The sequence below is a fragment of the Mytilus trossulus genome, chromosome 2, assembly GCF_036588685.1.
Source record: "Mytilus trossulus isolate FHL-02 chromosome 2, PNRI_Mtr1.1.1.hap1, whole genome shotgun sequence".
Taxonomy (NCBI): domain Eukaryota; kingdom Metazoa; phylum Mollusca; class Bivalvia; order Mytilida; family Mytilidae; genus Mytilus; species Mytilus trossulus.
The window spans coordinates 9,544,795-9,561,151 of record NC_086374.1 but is presented as its reverse complement, the minus strand read 5'-3'; the positions used below and the strand labels follow the sequence as shown (position 1 = coordinate 9,561,151).

At 32.1% G+C, this 16,357-nt stretch overlaps 1 protein-coding gene across 1 annotated transcript in view; it reads left to right on the top strand.

Moving 5' to 3' along the window:
* The first annotated feature begins 1,498 nt into the window (after positions 1–1,498).
* The window catches only part of LOC134704825 (uncharacterized), a 57,324-nt gene continuing 42,465 nt past the window's right edge, over positions 1,499–16,357 (top strand). Inside the window, exons 1-10 of the mRNA XM_063563607.1 lie at positions 1,499–1,527; positions 1,694–1,791; positions 2,998–3,093; positions 4,887–5,075; positions 5,824–6,120; positions 7,046–7,169; positions 10,569–10,794; positions 11,719–12,587; positions 13,143–13,260; positions 15,040–15,234. Of these exons, the coding sequence (XP_063419677.1) occupies positions 1,499–1,527; positions 1,694–1,791; positions 2,998–3,093; positions 4,887–5,075; positions 5,824–6,120; positions 7,046–7,169; positions 10,569–10,794; positions 11,719–12,587; positions 13,143–13,260; positions 15,040–15,234 (2,241 nt within the window). The remainder of the gene's footprint in view (positions 1,528–1,693; positions 1,792–2,997; positions 3,094–4,886; positions 5,076–5,823; positions 6,121–7,045; positions 7,170–10,568; positions 10,795–11,718; positions 12,588–13,142; positions 13,261–15,039; positions 15,235–16,357) is intronic.

Here is a 16,357-nt window from a genome sequence, read left to right as displayed (position 1 = left end):
ATATATCATGTACTGTAGTATGCCGCTAGATTAAAACTGACGTGGAAAGGTAACATATGGCCACCGAAAGCTCTTTTTTGAGAGCCCAGGTGGTCGTATGGTCTAGCGGGACGGCTGCAGTGCAGGCGATTTGGTGTCACGATATCACAGTAGCATAGGTTCGAATCCCGGCGAGGGAAGAACGAAAAATTTGCAAAAGCAAATTTACATATACAACTCGTCTAAACATCAACCCAACAATGTTAGATCTGTAAATTTGCTTATATATATATATACGAGTCTAAATTGAAAACTACGTTCAAACCTATGACTGCGTTGCATAAAAACCGCAGTTTTTATACGTGTGCATGTCAAACAAATTTCGTTGTAGAAGGGTCTAAAAACAGCACAAACAACATTTTCCAAAAGACCAAAAGAGTGAAAAAGTATGTTTAAACAAAACGCATTTGACTAACAGGTCGAACAACTGATGTTCTTTAACCCTGCTGACTGCCATTGGCGATTGCCAAATAAAATTGATCACAAGATGTAACAAAATGGACCCTAACATAAATTTGATACGTCACAGAAAAAAAAATTGTTAACTTGTGAACAGGATGTTGTGCCACAAACATTCGGTGTCAATATTTCTTTAATACACCACATCCGGATTTCGACAATAAATGTCTCTTCAGTGATTTTAGGGATCGAAACGGTATTTGGAAGGCCATATAAAAAGTACCCTCATTTTTTAGAGAAAGTACCCTCGTTTTTAGATTAACTCTTGAATTTTAAGAGTCAATATATAGGATGAACGGATCATATAAACCGGAGGGAAAATATGATACATGCCCAAACAAAAAATATAAACGAATCTAAATTGATAACTACGCTCAAACCTATGACTGCGTTGGATAAAAACCGCAGTTTTTATACGTGTGCATGTCAAACAAATTTCGTTGTAGAAGGGTCTAAAAACAGCACAAACAACATTTTCCAAAAGACCAAAAGAATGAAAAAGTATATTTAAACAAAAAGCATTTGACTAACAGGTCGAACAACTGATGTTCTTTAACCCTGCTGACTGCCATTGGCGATTGCCACATAAAATTGATCACAAGATGTAACAAAATGGATCCTAATATAAATTTAATACGTCACAGAAAAAAAAAATTGTTAACTTGTGGACAGGATGTTGTGCCACAAACATTCGGTGTCAATATTTCTTTAGTACACCATATCCGGATTTCGACAATAAATGTCTCTTCAGTGATGTTAGTTATCGAAACGGTATTTGGAAGGCCATATAAAAAGTACCCTCATTTTTAGATTAACTCTTGAATTTTAAGAGTCAATATATAGTCAATATATATATGTATATATGTACATGGGCCTATATATATATACGCGTATTCATTTTATTGTCATTCATTAACTCACATGTTCAGCATTTTCGATCTATGAGTTTGAATGAACCTCTTGTATCTTTTTTACCTCTTTTATAAGTAGGATAAGCATAATGAATCTTGGAAACTATTATAAATTAAGGTGAATATTACCATATCAGTCAATTTGGGTTTATGTGAACTATTTTGTTACTTGACATAAGTGAGAAAATTATAAAAGCTGATTAACAGATGGTTTGTATTTTCATGTTCCACAAACTAACAATTTAGTTAACTGTGTATATGCGATTGTTTTATAATATATACAGGTGCTGTGGCCGATCACCTAGAAACACTCCATATTATACATCAGAACAAATTTGTTGTCCAGGATGGGAACATAACGGTGATAAGAACTGCAATATTCGTAAGTTTAAGAACGTATTTCGGTAATATTGGTAGGTTTGATATCTTTCTTCGGTAATATTTATAAGTAAGAGATCCGTTAGTTCAAACAGATCTTTGGTAACATCCGCAGGTTTGAGACTGATCTTCAATTATATCCGTTAGTTTAAAAATGATCTTCGGAAATATCTACAAATTAAGATGTATCTTCTGAAACATTCGTAAGTTTGCGACGGTTCTAAGGTAATACCCATAAGTTTGAGACAGTTCTTCTGTAACACCCATAAGTTTGAGATAGATCCTTGGTAATACATGTAAGTTTGAGATAAATCGTCGGTAACATTTGTCAGTTTGAGAGAGATTTTCGATAACATTCGTAAAATGGAGACAGATCTCCGGTAACATCCGTAAGTAATGTACCAATTTTTCTAGATGATTGAAGTATTATGTAAAGTTCTTTGTTATTTCGTAAAATGAATCAATAGAGTTGTTGGATATACAGTAAAATATGAAATCGGTTATAACACGTTATATATTATGATGATGAAAATAATAACAAAAAGTAAAATCTGAAAAATACCGAACGAGGAAAACTCAAACTGTAAAGTCCCTAATTAAAATCTCAATCACATCAATGGAATGGATAACAACTGTAATATTACTGACTCGGGACAGGCGTTTTCTTATGTAGAAAATGGTAGATTGACCTGATTTTATAGCTAGCCGAACCTCCCACTTGTATGAGTGTCGAAAAGGAAAAGTGTACAAAATAAAACATAATATTTGTGCTCTTCTAACAGTCTACATAGATATAGGAAGATGTGGTATGTCAATAAGACAACTCTCCATCAAAGTAACAATTTATAAAAGTAAACCATTGTAAGTTAAAATACGGCCTTTAACAAGGAGCCTCGGCTAACACCGAACAGCAAGCTGTACAAGGCCCCACAACTTACTGGTGTAAAACTATTCAAACGCTAAACAACAACGGTCTTATCTATATGAAAACGAAAAAAAACCGAGAAAAACGTATGAACTACATAAACAGACGACAACCACTGTACATCATAATTCCAGACGTAGGACATGTATAAATATTTGCAGACATCCCAACATAGACAGACACACTATAGAATAACAATTGGAAGGCTTAATTCAATCAAAAACATGTATATTAAATATTATATTAATACTATATGATGTATGTTTATTAAATATCCCATTTTAGCAATCTGTATCCCACCTTGTCAAAACGGAGGAACATGTGTGAATCCTAATGAATGCGAATGTGCTGCTGGTTTTGAAGGAGACTTTTGTGATGGAAGTAAGTAAACATCAAATATTTTAACCCTGTTTCTCTATAGACAATCTTCTGTTCTATCATAAAATATATTCATCCTTTTTCTCCTTACTCACTCTACTGGTCTGTCTTGACTATCAATAAGTAAGTAAACATGAAATACTTAAATAAAATTGAGAATGGAAATGGGGAATGTATCAAAGAGACAACAACCCGACCATAGAAAAAAACTACAGCAGAAGGTCACCAACGGGTCTTCAATATAGAAAGAAATTCCCGCACCCGGAGGCATCCTTAAGCTGGTCTCTAAACAAATATATACTAGTTCAGTGGTAAGCCCTGTTTCTTTATATACAATCTACTGTTCTATCATAAAAAAAAATTGACCCCTTTTCTCCTTAGACACCCTACTGTTTTATTTTAGCTGTCATTAAGTAAGTAGACATGAAATATATTAATATAAAAAAAAGATGTGGTATGATTGCCATTGAGACAACTGCCCAAAAAAGACCAATATGACACAGACATTAACAACTATAGAACAATATTAATGAGTTACATATAAATGAGTTTTGAACAGCGGTATACTACTGTTGCCTTTATAAGTCACCATATGGCCTTCAACAATAAGCAAAGCCCATACCGCATAGTCAGCCATAACAGGCCTCGGTAAGACAATGTTAAACAATTCAAACCCTGTTTCTCTATACACACTGTACTGTTCTATTATAATTGTTGTTAGAAATGTGCTCGGTGTATTTTTTCATATTTCTGGTTTCAATGATTCAATCTCGACATTCATGTTCCTGATATAAATGTTTTTGTTATCTTCCTAAAATTTTCTAAATATGAAGGAAGCAATCAGAAACTGTAAATAACAAAAAGATATCGTATATGGCTCTGTTAAATACACAAATTAGTCAGAGCATAACAACACATAAAAGGTAAACAATCGTTCTTACTCTTGAAATATTTATAAGAGATTTGATTTAATAGGTCTTTTGCATGAAATCTATTTTTTTCTAATGACACACTGTGTGAACTTACAGTATTTTTCTGTATTAAATTATAATCCTAGTACCTTTGATAACTATTCATAATACTGGGTCTGTGCCACTGCTGATGGACGTTTGGTTCCCGAGGGGATCACCAGCCCAGTAGTCAGCACTTCGGTGTTGACATGAATATCAATTATATGGTAATTTTTAAAAATATCCTGTTACAAAACTTTAAACTTTTATTAAAACTAAGGAATTTCTTATCCTAGGAATAGATTACCTTAGCCATATTTGGCAGAACCTTTTCGGAATTTTGTCTTTATAACTATTTTGATATGAGCGTCACTAATGAGTCTTCTGTAAAGGAAACGCGTGTATGGCGTATTGAAAAAATATAATGAATGCTATAGATAGATATAGGAAGATGTGGTGTGAGTGCCAATGAGACAACTCTCCATCCAAATAACAATTTAAAAATTAAACCATTATATACACATTATAATCAATATTTATATTTACTTATTCTAAATGAGAAATTATGAAGTGCTTTTTTGACGTTATTCTGATGCTGCTAAATCATTGTCAATGATAGGATCAAATAATGTTGAATAGTTAAAATAATACATTCTTTTACCATCACTACATTCCTTCAACACTAGCAATAGAAGGGGTTGGGAAAATTGTATATACAATTAATATACCAGAAATTGTCGAATTGAAATAAATGTTGCGAATACAGTCTCATATTAATTGATTTTAATCAATTCCTATATGCCACTTTGTAAGGTTGATTGTTTCTAAATTCCTGTCATATTACAGCTGCATCCTGTTCCCATCTGGATCCCTGTTACCCTGGAAGATGTGTTGGTTCCAGTACTGCAAACATGACTGATACGACTATTCCCACTGTCATTACGACCACTGATAGCTCTTTGAATGGTACTAACAGAACAGAACCAGATAATTGTCACTGTTCTGATGGGTTTGGTGGAGAAACATGCTTGTTATGTAATTTTTATTAGTGTTTCTGAAATCATCAAATCTATGTTTTTATTGTAATGTAATAAATATTCTTACGAAACAGCTTTATACCGGTGCCAATGGTAAAAGTTGACATTTAACAGTTTTTACTCTTAATATTCATTTTGATTTTTTTGCTTCTATAAACTTTTGTTTTCCATTTTTTTATCGTTTCTGATCAAATAAAGTTGAGAATAAAAATAGGGAATGTGTCAAAGAGACATCAAATCGATCTAAGAGTAAAAACAACAGGGGGCACCACTGGGTCTTCAATATAGCGAGAAAATCCCGCACCCGTAGGCGTGCTTCAGCTGGCCCCTTAAGAAACATCTGTACTAGTTCAGAACTAATGAATGTCTTACTTAACTCCAAAATATATAAATGAATTAAAAATAAATAATTGAAGACTAACAAAGGCCAGAGGCTCAAAGTTTGTCAAGAATTCACAGCAACTTAGATCCGGTAGACAATTTAAATTCAGTTGACGTACATTCAAAATATATTGAGGAGGATTTTCTGATTATACAAAGATATTACTGTATACGATCATTTGCAGAGATATTTGTTGTCTTCTGTGGTCTGTTAAATCGTAATTGAAATATGTGAAAGCTGAAGAAAAAAAGGGATATTTTTTATTCAACCTATGCAAGCAAGAAATGTTTCATTCTTTATTTCAATATCGCATAGATATGTGTAGGTTTGATAATCAACTTCAACAACAAAAATGAATTTATAGTTTCAGCAAACTTCACACCCATGATCGAACAGAGTAATGCAACATTTACAAGTAGAAAGGCAACTACACAAAAGCTTATTTTTGAATATAAAATTGACGCTACTGACAAGACAGAAATTGATATCACGTGGACAAATAGTCCTCAATTTAATCTTCTACAATGTAATATAATAGCTACATTTGATGCTGATGAATTATTTGGATATATGCCAAACATCCCAGATTATATCAGAAATACTAGTTATGGGATAGTCAATGCTCATTTTGAGATCAAGCACACAAAAATTTACCTAAATGGTATGTAACATTTTTTACAATATAATAATACATAATGAAACTGTTTATAAATAACGGAATATCGAATATAAAAAAAAAAATTACCATATTGAGAACAGACATATGATGCATAGAAGACTGTTTTTTTCTGAAAATTCTTGCTTTTTTCTCATAAAGGGAAGAGAATACCGGCAAACAACTGATATTTTCGCCTTTTGTGTTTTGTTTTTTCTGTAAGATTTTTCAGTGATTATTTATTTGATTTGTTCTGATGTTTTTATGTATTTTATGAATTTATGTGTGTTTATTATAATTTTCTGATTTGGTATGATTGCCAATGAGACAACTATCCACAAAAGATCAAAATGACACAAACATTAACAACTATAGGTCACCGAAAGGCCTTCAACAATGAGCAAAGCCAATACCGCATAGTTAGCTATAAAAGGCCCCGATAAGACAATGTAAAACAATTCAAACGAGAAAACTAACGGCCTTATTTATGTAAAAAAATGAAACGTAAATTTATTTATTGTTCGTTTAAACGTTGAATGGTTGTCAACCTTTGAATTTTTTTACTACATTTGCAATAATTGGCAATTGGTTATTGTAATCAATTTATAATGAATAGTTTATATTCGAAATATCATAATATGACACTCCCCTCTCGGTTTTAATTAAACCCATGTACTATTTCCCCCAAAAACTTAACCTGCTTGATGTCGCAATTGAACAACTCATGAATGAGAATGGAAATTTGGACCCTTTTAATCCTTCAGTTTATTTTAGTTCTCTTTTTTTATTTTTATATTGGTATTGCATGCTTATAAAGAATTTTTGCTAACAAATGCAATGTTTACCCATATTAAAATGTACGCAGACTGATCATGAACTGATTAAAACACGTTTTACCCAATAATCATAATGATTTTGTTTTATGTTTTAGGTAGTACGTATGTAGCAAACAGTAATAATTTAACATGTATAGAACCAACTAATGACAATCCTGTGGAAGATTTGAAGTGTTTTAAAGAAACGAAAAACGACTTTTCATTGTCATCTGGCGACGTGTGAGATTCTTTCTTTATAGTTTTCTTTTATTTATAGAGTCATATGAAACGACTTAAAAATAATTTTCTAACCAAAGCATGCACATGTACTAGGTCAAGTCATGTATGCACAAAAGGTTTACATTTATTATTCATCTATAACGTATTATCAAATTCATTCAGCTAAATATTTGTTTTGTGTTGCCGAAGTGAATGGATCATGATATCAACCCATAGCACGAAGATCATGTAAATATTTTAGTGAGTTGATAGAGCCATGATATGTTTGTTTCCTAACGTTCCCATTTTACAAATTATGGTGTATTTGGCAAAACCTTTTCAACTTTTGATCTTCAGTGCTGTACAATTTTGTAATTTTTTTTCGTCACTGGTGAGTCTCGTGTGGACTAGACGCGTTTTTGGCGTATTGAATTTTAAACCTGATGCTTTTTGTTATCTATTAATCATGCTTTTCTTTGTCTAATATGTTCTGCTTTTTATTTGTATTGTAGTCCTGTAATATTTTGTTTTCATTTCAATGTTATATTTAACTGTGCCATTAAAGTGCGAGGTTTGGCATGCCTTAAAACCAGGTTCAACCCACCACTTTTATTCCCCTTTAAAAGTGTCCTGTACCAAGTCAGGTAGATGGTCATTGTTATAATATTGTTCGTTTCTCTGTGTGTGTTGCATTTTAACGTTGAGTCGTTTCTGTTTTCTCTTATTTTTTAGATAAGACGTGGCACGGTACTTGTCTATCCCATATTTATGTATTTGGTTTTGATGTTATATTTGTTATTCTCGTGGTGTATTGTCTGTTGCTTGGTCCGTTTCTGTGTGCTGTTGCGTTTCGGTGTTGTGTCGTTGTTCTCCTCTTATATTAAATGCGTTTTTTGTCCATGGATTTATGAGTTTTGAACAGCGGTATACTACTGTTGCCTTTATTGTATATATGTCTTTTGTTATCAATGTTGTGTGTCATGCACTACAAACGTTGTTTGTCTTAAGTTTTTTTATTTCTTTTTTTAGCCATGCCGTTGTTAGTTTATTTTCGACTTATGAGTTTGAGAGCCCCTTGGTTTATTTAAAGATAATGAAATATGAAAACTAAAATGTGTATACAATGGCGGATACGGAGAATGGTCATCCAATATTTCTCTATGTCATTACAACATATTTAGCGAATGTTATCTCACACACTTATAGGGAAAACGGTACTATTTATTCAGCCATAGGCGACAATACTAACATTTTCTAAATTTACTAGTTTTTATAATAAAAACCTGGATAAAACAGTTATGTGTGGTGTTAGAACTTTATTACAGTATTCTAAAAATTGAAGCCAAATAGTATCATGACCAATTTCCAACGGAGCTGGTTTATGTTATTCATGCCCACCGTCATTTTGCACCAAATTTATGAAATTTTGGAAGCCTTTTCGAATAATTCTCTAGAAAATATTTCAATAGGTTTTAAAATTTATATTATAAATTTACACACTGCAGTTATTCATAGATAAATAAACAATTTATCGTACCCTTACATCCAATCACAGTGCTCCTAATTTGACTTCCTTCACCTGTCTTGGGTACACTAAAGTCCAACCAAATGCTGGGAAAATTAAATACTTCTGTTTTCCCTATAGTGAAAACATGCAGCTGTTTGTTTTGTAAGATAATTCGAATCAGCTGTTTCCTCTTAATTTTCCTTATTGTAATTGTATTTTGTTTATTTTTGGCTTGGGTAGGGGGATTGGACAAGATATTAATAGTCTGTGCTGCCGATGTAGATCTTAAAAAATCATGTAAAACCGTTATCCAATCGGATATCAAGTGTTTCTTAAACTTACTTTGATTAGACAATCTCACTTTTTATGCATGCCAAACAAAAACTCCACTAATTAATCGCATCATTACTTTCTATGGCAAATTCAAAGCTCTTTTGAATTGTGTTGAAAAAAAGAGGTCATGTACGGGAAAAAATCAACTACCTTTAATTGCAGAAACGAGAAAATTGGTTCACGGAATTTGGAAAGTACCAAAACACACACTTCAGATATAGGGAGAAATTACATTCTTTTTTAAATTTATAAAGTCAACACGGATTGTTCAATAATCACCAGTTATCATGCTTTTATTTGATAACAATATTCTAAATAGATCATAAATATTTTTGAAAGAGAAACTATGCATGAAGACTTTTTTGTTTTAAATATGTTCCACTTTCCGGTATGTTCTTCAAACTTATCCCGAATCAGCGAATTAAATCAAATATACATGAAATATTGAGAAAAAGTAAATTACAAAAAACATCGAACTCCTAGGAAGATTCAAAACGAAAAGTTTCTAATCGAAAGACAAAGAAAGAGCTTGCTTAACCTCTCACTTGTATAACAGTCTACTAAATGTCAATCAGTCGAAGCTATGAAAAGGTCAATCGCCTAGCTGTGGACCCTCTATCCTGTTGTAGTTGCAACCTTGAGCAATTACACTATCTTTTAACTAATCGAAACCTTAAAATAAAACAAACTGCATGTAGCATATACTCTTTACAAGTTTGTTTTATCATGTAATAGTCGATGGATTTCCACGACACTGATGAACCAGTTTCCGTCATTTTTCATCGCATAATTGCGAAAATACATCAAACTGATAATAACAATCGAACATATGATAATCTGATTAAATTCCAAATGTATTATTACCAATGTTATTTCAACTGGTCGGGCGGAGCTTACGTTTTGTTTTAGTTTACATAAGGCCAGTCTATTTGAAGATGTGTGTGATAATGATGATTGCCGATATAATTATTACTGATTGCTAATCACCTATCACTGTCATCAAAGAGATGTTTAAAAGAATGACTAGGCACTTTATTGATGAGTTTATCCTAAAACACCTAACTATAGATAAACTGGTTTATTATGAGCGAACCGGTTAAACTCCGCCCAGTCAAGTGAAATAAATCGAGTAATAACACCTTATCTTAACCGAGTTTTTGGTAAAACGCTTCTTTTATTAAAAACACATATCTTGAACCTTCATACTATAATTTTGGTATAAATATATATATAAGATGCAAAAAATCAAAAGTTTCATTGCTTTTGTTATATTCAACTGGATGTCACCCTAGTCCAGGTAACCAATTACGACGCAGTCAGTACAATACTTATTAGAGAAGTTAAGCTAAAACATATTGTACGTGATCGATTCACAATAAATTGTAAATATTGGAATGATGTAACAATATACTCTATTAGATTCTATTTTTAATTGTGTTTTGTTCTAACTGTTTCTTGAGAGGCAGGTATGTAAGTGTGTGAATGATTATTTTAATCAATGAATCGATATAACATAAAATCATTTGTTATTTTTTGTAACTATGTATTCCCTTTGATTTATTGTTATATTTTGGTACTAGGTATTCCTTAAGGTTCATTGTAATATCTGGAGGCTATAGAGTCCTGATAAACACAGACTATGGTAACGTGACAGATACTCAATATTACATTGGTCCAATGTCGCAAAATGTCATCGAGTTTCGTTTCGATTATGATGTACCAATTCATTGTTCCCAAAATAAAACAACTGGTGATACAGCATGCAATGTTGATTTAGCAATGACATTAAACAAAGATATAACTCAGGTTTGTGTTTGTTTGTGTCTTTTTTTTAAACAAATTATGATTACACACTGTTTTCAATTTTTATTGAGTTTTTAATATCCTATATGAACAGAATAACATAAGTAAAATAAAGATTCAAAAAGCAGCTGATGTTATTTCAAAATTATTCGAATTATCTGTGTTGCTTTGATTAAGAATCCTAGTGGTATTTCTTTGTCTTCGATGTGATTTTTTATTTTCAAATCTGGTTTCAATATTTTGCTTTTGAGTTTGGTTTTGCCCAATTGACGTTAATTGTCTTTATTTAAGATTTATAATTAGTCCTGGCTTTTTGGTATAATAAGTAGTTCGAGTATTCCATCGTTAGAGGATTTCTGGTTTACATTTGTTGTTATTTGTCTTCATGTTTTTATTTCTAGTTTCTGATTCCGTTTTTTAGAATTTAAAGAAAAAAATGTTATATTTCGTCACCGTGGACAGTTTCCAGATATATCTAACACATTTCAACTATTTTGACAGTAAAAGAGATAATCTATAAGTCAATGTCCCATTTATAAAGGAACAACCTATACTTGTTTATTATATACATCTTCAGAATTTATACTAAATGCAATGATGAAAATAACACTTTTTACATTTCGTGCTTGCATAGCGTTTTTTTCTGGATTTGTCTTCTTCAGGAATGATTAAACATAGCAACATTAGGAGCTATAAGAACAAACGGGACCAAGGAAAGAATAGCCAAATTCATTTGAGGTCAATATTGGCGGAGGAAGTTTGACATTTAGATTCTTTATAATTTCTTAATAACCAACGTAGAATTTTAGAGAAATATTAGAAGTCTTGTTAAAACCGAAACATTGGCTACTACGAGATTCTCTATATATTTTCTATATAAAATTTTGAAATAAAAGAAATTATTAATGTCTTGTGCTACTGTTTTAGGAAACAATAACAGGAACTTGGAGTGGATGGATAGACACCCTATCTGGTGTTCTAAGATATGTTTTTGAAGTGTGGAAACTGGAATTCAGTATTGACGAAAATGGACTTTTAGAACCGAAAATAAAATCTGAATATAATCCAAAGCCATTGTATATAATTGAAATAATGGCCGACAACATATCAGTTCCAATGTACGAGCCTAGTGTTCCCGGTGTATATTCAGTCATTCTCGAAATCAATGACAGGGCTAATAACTCTGAATACGTGAGACGTATAGCTATATATGACAAAACTTCGAAGATAGATACAAGTTCAACAGAACATATGTTTGTGTCATCAGCTCTAACTGCTACCGATTACATATGGCAGATATTATATTCCAAAGATAATATTACGCAGATAAATGTTAACTGGACAGGCCATTTTTTCAATGAAATACACGAGAAGGGAAATTTCCTAGCGAAAGTTCTTAAGTATGAAGCAAGACTAAGCGATCCAGAAAACCCACATCGCCATGAATACAAAAGAATCCTTCCTGAATTTGATGACAATGAGGGAGCTAGAACAAAGTCTGCAATACCGAACGTCCATGCTATTGTCAAATTTGAAATAATACAAGAAAAAATTACAAGACAAAAATCCGAACCCTCGGAATCAAACTGGAGAATTGTTAGTCCTCTGCAAGAACATGATACGATTGACATAGCACCTCATACAATAGATGATGGATACGCCGTGCAGGTCTGGGTGAAAGCTTATGATATCATGAATCATACAAAGGTAGACACTACTGTTGTTCGCTTTGATCAATCACCACCAGATCTCTATCAGCCTGATATCACGTTTAACATAGAAATGTTAACCTCAAGGTATATTACCCTATTGTTAGTGGTTATTGATATCAATGTAAACATAATAAAAACGATGATTTCAGGGCAATGTTACTGATTATTTGAAGTATATTGATTAGATAAGTTGTATAGTTTTGTATAGTTCTTTTATACAAATATTCAGTATTTTTATAATCACAATGTTGTATTTGGCGATATAACTCACTCTTAAAAAAGGCAAACGTGTTAGGGGTTTTCTTACCAAATCATATACGTCAACCTTACATTTAGCACAGTCTTCTTTGTCATGTTACAAAAAATGAGGTCACCAGATTGTATATTTTTAGTATGTTTTCGATGTAATGCGTATATCTGTTTTAGTGAATATATAAAATTTGTTATTTGGTTAAGGAGTTTTCTAAAATCACATTTTTCCTGATTTTGGCAATTAACGGTGACTTTTGTAAAATCTATTAGTTTGTATAGTTCTGTGTCCCAGCATTTCTATTGATGAAAAAAATTAAAACAACGTTTTCGGTTTTTTTTGTTTATAATAATAGCCCGTATTGGATAGTAATATTAATTTCTTTTAAGATTAACCATCACATCAAAGGATGCCCATAGTGGACTTAAATCATTGTCAATGAAGTTCGTTCTGAACAGTACTGGAGAAGTTAAGACACCAATAGAAGATATACTTGTTCCATTGCAGGTACTGATCTTAATGCTTCAAGTAGAATTTACCCGCTTTTAGACCAGCGTGTAAATGAAAATAACTCTTTATCAATGTAAATGAGGACATAAAACAATCAATCATTTTTTGAATATTAAGCATACTCGCTACTTAACGAAATGATCTTGCTGGGTGATAATTTTCTTTCTCAGCAAAGTCAAAAAATATCGCTAGAAACTAAGGAAGCAAGTTGCGTTGCTAATGAAATTAGCATGAAATTTACAACGTCGTCATAGGTAAAATAGTGATAAACAGATTCTCCTTGGTCATTTCAACTCTATTGATTTTCTCACTTTCGCCGTATTTGATCAAGCGAGAAAATCAATCTCGTTGAGATGATCAACGCTAAACTATAATTATATATTTATTCAAAGGCAAGACTAGAAGAAAAATTATGCCGAAAAGCCATAGAAATCATGCAAAACATTTGATTAGTTTTCATTCATTGCTCAAATCCAAATGAAAGGTTGTCGTCAAGAGAGTTTGAAAGAAGGTTGATAAATCTTACTTTGTAAAGAATCACTCTGATTCAAACAAAAAATTCTCTGAAACTGTTATTATCAACATGCTTGATTTCTTGATTGACAACATATTTGTTACATTTGGTGGACGAGTTTTTCAACAGACTGTCGGATTCCTAGTGTACCAATGTGCCCCTCTTCTTGCCGACTTGTTTCTTTATCATTATGCGGCTGACTTCCTACAGGAACTTCTTGGGAAGATAGATGAGAAGTTATCAGTATCCTTTAACTTTACGTTCCGCTATATAGATGCTGTTCTCTCACTAAATAGTACAAAATTTGGCACCTGAGATCACCCCAGTTTTTGGTAGGGTTTGTGTTGCTTAGTCAATAGTTTTCTATGTTGTGTGTTCTGGTTTGTTTGTCTGTTTGTCTTTTATTTTTAGCCATGGCGTTGTTAGTTTATTTTCTATCTATGAGTTTGACGCTCCCTCTAGTATCTTTCGTTCCTCGTCTAAGGGTGTCAGTTTATTGTTTGTCCGTCTTCTAATTTGCATACGTTTTGAGTGTATTGAATTGATATTATAGCAGACTGTTGGTATTAAAATGGTAACTTATTGTCAAAAAGTATAACAAAAATAACATATTCTAGGAAATTTCAAAAAAAGGAAGTCCATAAAAACTGAACAAATTAAACGCTAACAATTATTTGAACAAGTGTAAAGCAAGTTCCATATTCCTAACTTGGTACAGGCATCAGTTCTAACCGACTTTATTTTGTATTCAGCAGAATTCATACAGAACGTTCTCATACACAAACATTAAACGCATTTTGTAGAGTCCTTAATTTCTCTTGCATCTATATTGATGATGTTCTGTCACTCAAAAACAACATGAGTGCTTACATGTCATATATCTATGTAAACTTGATATTAAAGATACTACCTAAAGTAAACTGTCTGTTTGATATTTTGATTTTTTTTTCTCAATATTGACACAGATTGATGTTTTGTAACTGTATTCTAAAAAGAAGACACAAGGGATGGTTTTAACTTTCCAATTGTCTACTTTCTATTCTCAATCGTAGCATAATTTCTGCTCAATCGTGTGGCAGGAACATATTGAGTTAAAACGTTTTGCTCCTACGTGATCACATTATTTACATACATACGTCATCTAGATTTTAACTTGACTCAATACCTATAATAATCTTGTGAATCAAATGTTTTAGAGTATTACCTATTGAATGTGTTCTAATAGCTTTGTAATACATTAACTTATGAAATTTTAACAATAGACACAGAGTGAATGTCCGGCGAATGTCGATCCTGATTGTTACTGTATACAAGATGACTGTTTTAACCAGAAGTTTGAAATATATTTTGACAACTGTAAATTGACTGTTCCTGTAGAAACTATTGATTTTGAAACATACTCGCTACATATAACTGCTGTTAACCGTGCCCTGATAACAACTTCTATTGTTAAAGAGGTAAGTCGAAAAAGAAAATCTTAAACGATCAAGTCTGGTGTATTTTCTAAATGAATGTCAATTAAATATAACTTAACTACGTATGCATTCTAAGACAAATAAACATAGATTCATCAAAAATTGTGGCTAAGATGGTTAAGAAGATACAAAATGTACATTGCGTTAAAACGTTAAAGCTGTAATAATAAAAGACAAAATATAAAAGTATTTTCCAATGTTAATTTAACAGAGAATGGCTAACTTTTCATAACGACCTCGTTTTATCTTCTTGTCCTCAATCTTTTGTGTTAAGTGTTTTTTTGTTTTTTTTATTATTATTTTTAATTTATAAATTAGTCGTTTTAGTCATGATTATATCCGTGTTTGTTTTGACTTATTACTGTTTTAGTTTTAATGTCTCTGTTTGATTCTCATTCCGACTAAATAGTAACCAGTAAAAAGAAAAATCACAAAAATACTGAACTTAGAGGAAAATCAATCCGGAAAGTCCATAATCAACTGGCAATATCAAATAACAAAACGTATCAAAAACGAATGGACAAGAACTGTCATATTCCGGACTTGGTACAGGCATTTTCAAATGTAGAAAATGGTGGAATAAACCTGATTCTATAGCGCTTACCCTCTCACTTTAATGACAGTTTCATCAATTTCCGTTATATTTACATTGATGCGTTAACTCCTTCCCATTCAGGCATTTTAGGCCTTTACTTATCGAAAAGACACCATCGAAGTTTAAATGAATACTGCATTCGCACCAATGGTCATACACATGTCATGTTGGGCTCAAATGAAAGATAATTAGTAAAATATTTCAGAAAATTAAGTTTGGAGATAATTCGTCATTTTTTGGTCACGTGGTTCATTTCCAAAAGTCACGTGACTGTTGGCGAAAAAGTGAAAAAATACGAAATCCTTGGACAAAAAGTCATGCAGAGACGTATCGGTGGGCTAATAGGGTCAGGGTTTGTTTTTTGTCTCTTTTCTCATAATATCTCTAAGAAATGACTTTGGATTTTTAGCATATTTCAAGTGTGTGAGTGCGCTTCTAATAACATTTGCAACTAGTGTACAAGTTAGAACTACCAGTTTAATACTATCCCTCAAAAACTCAGTGCACAGT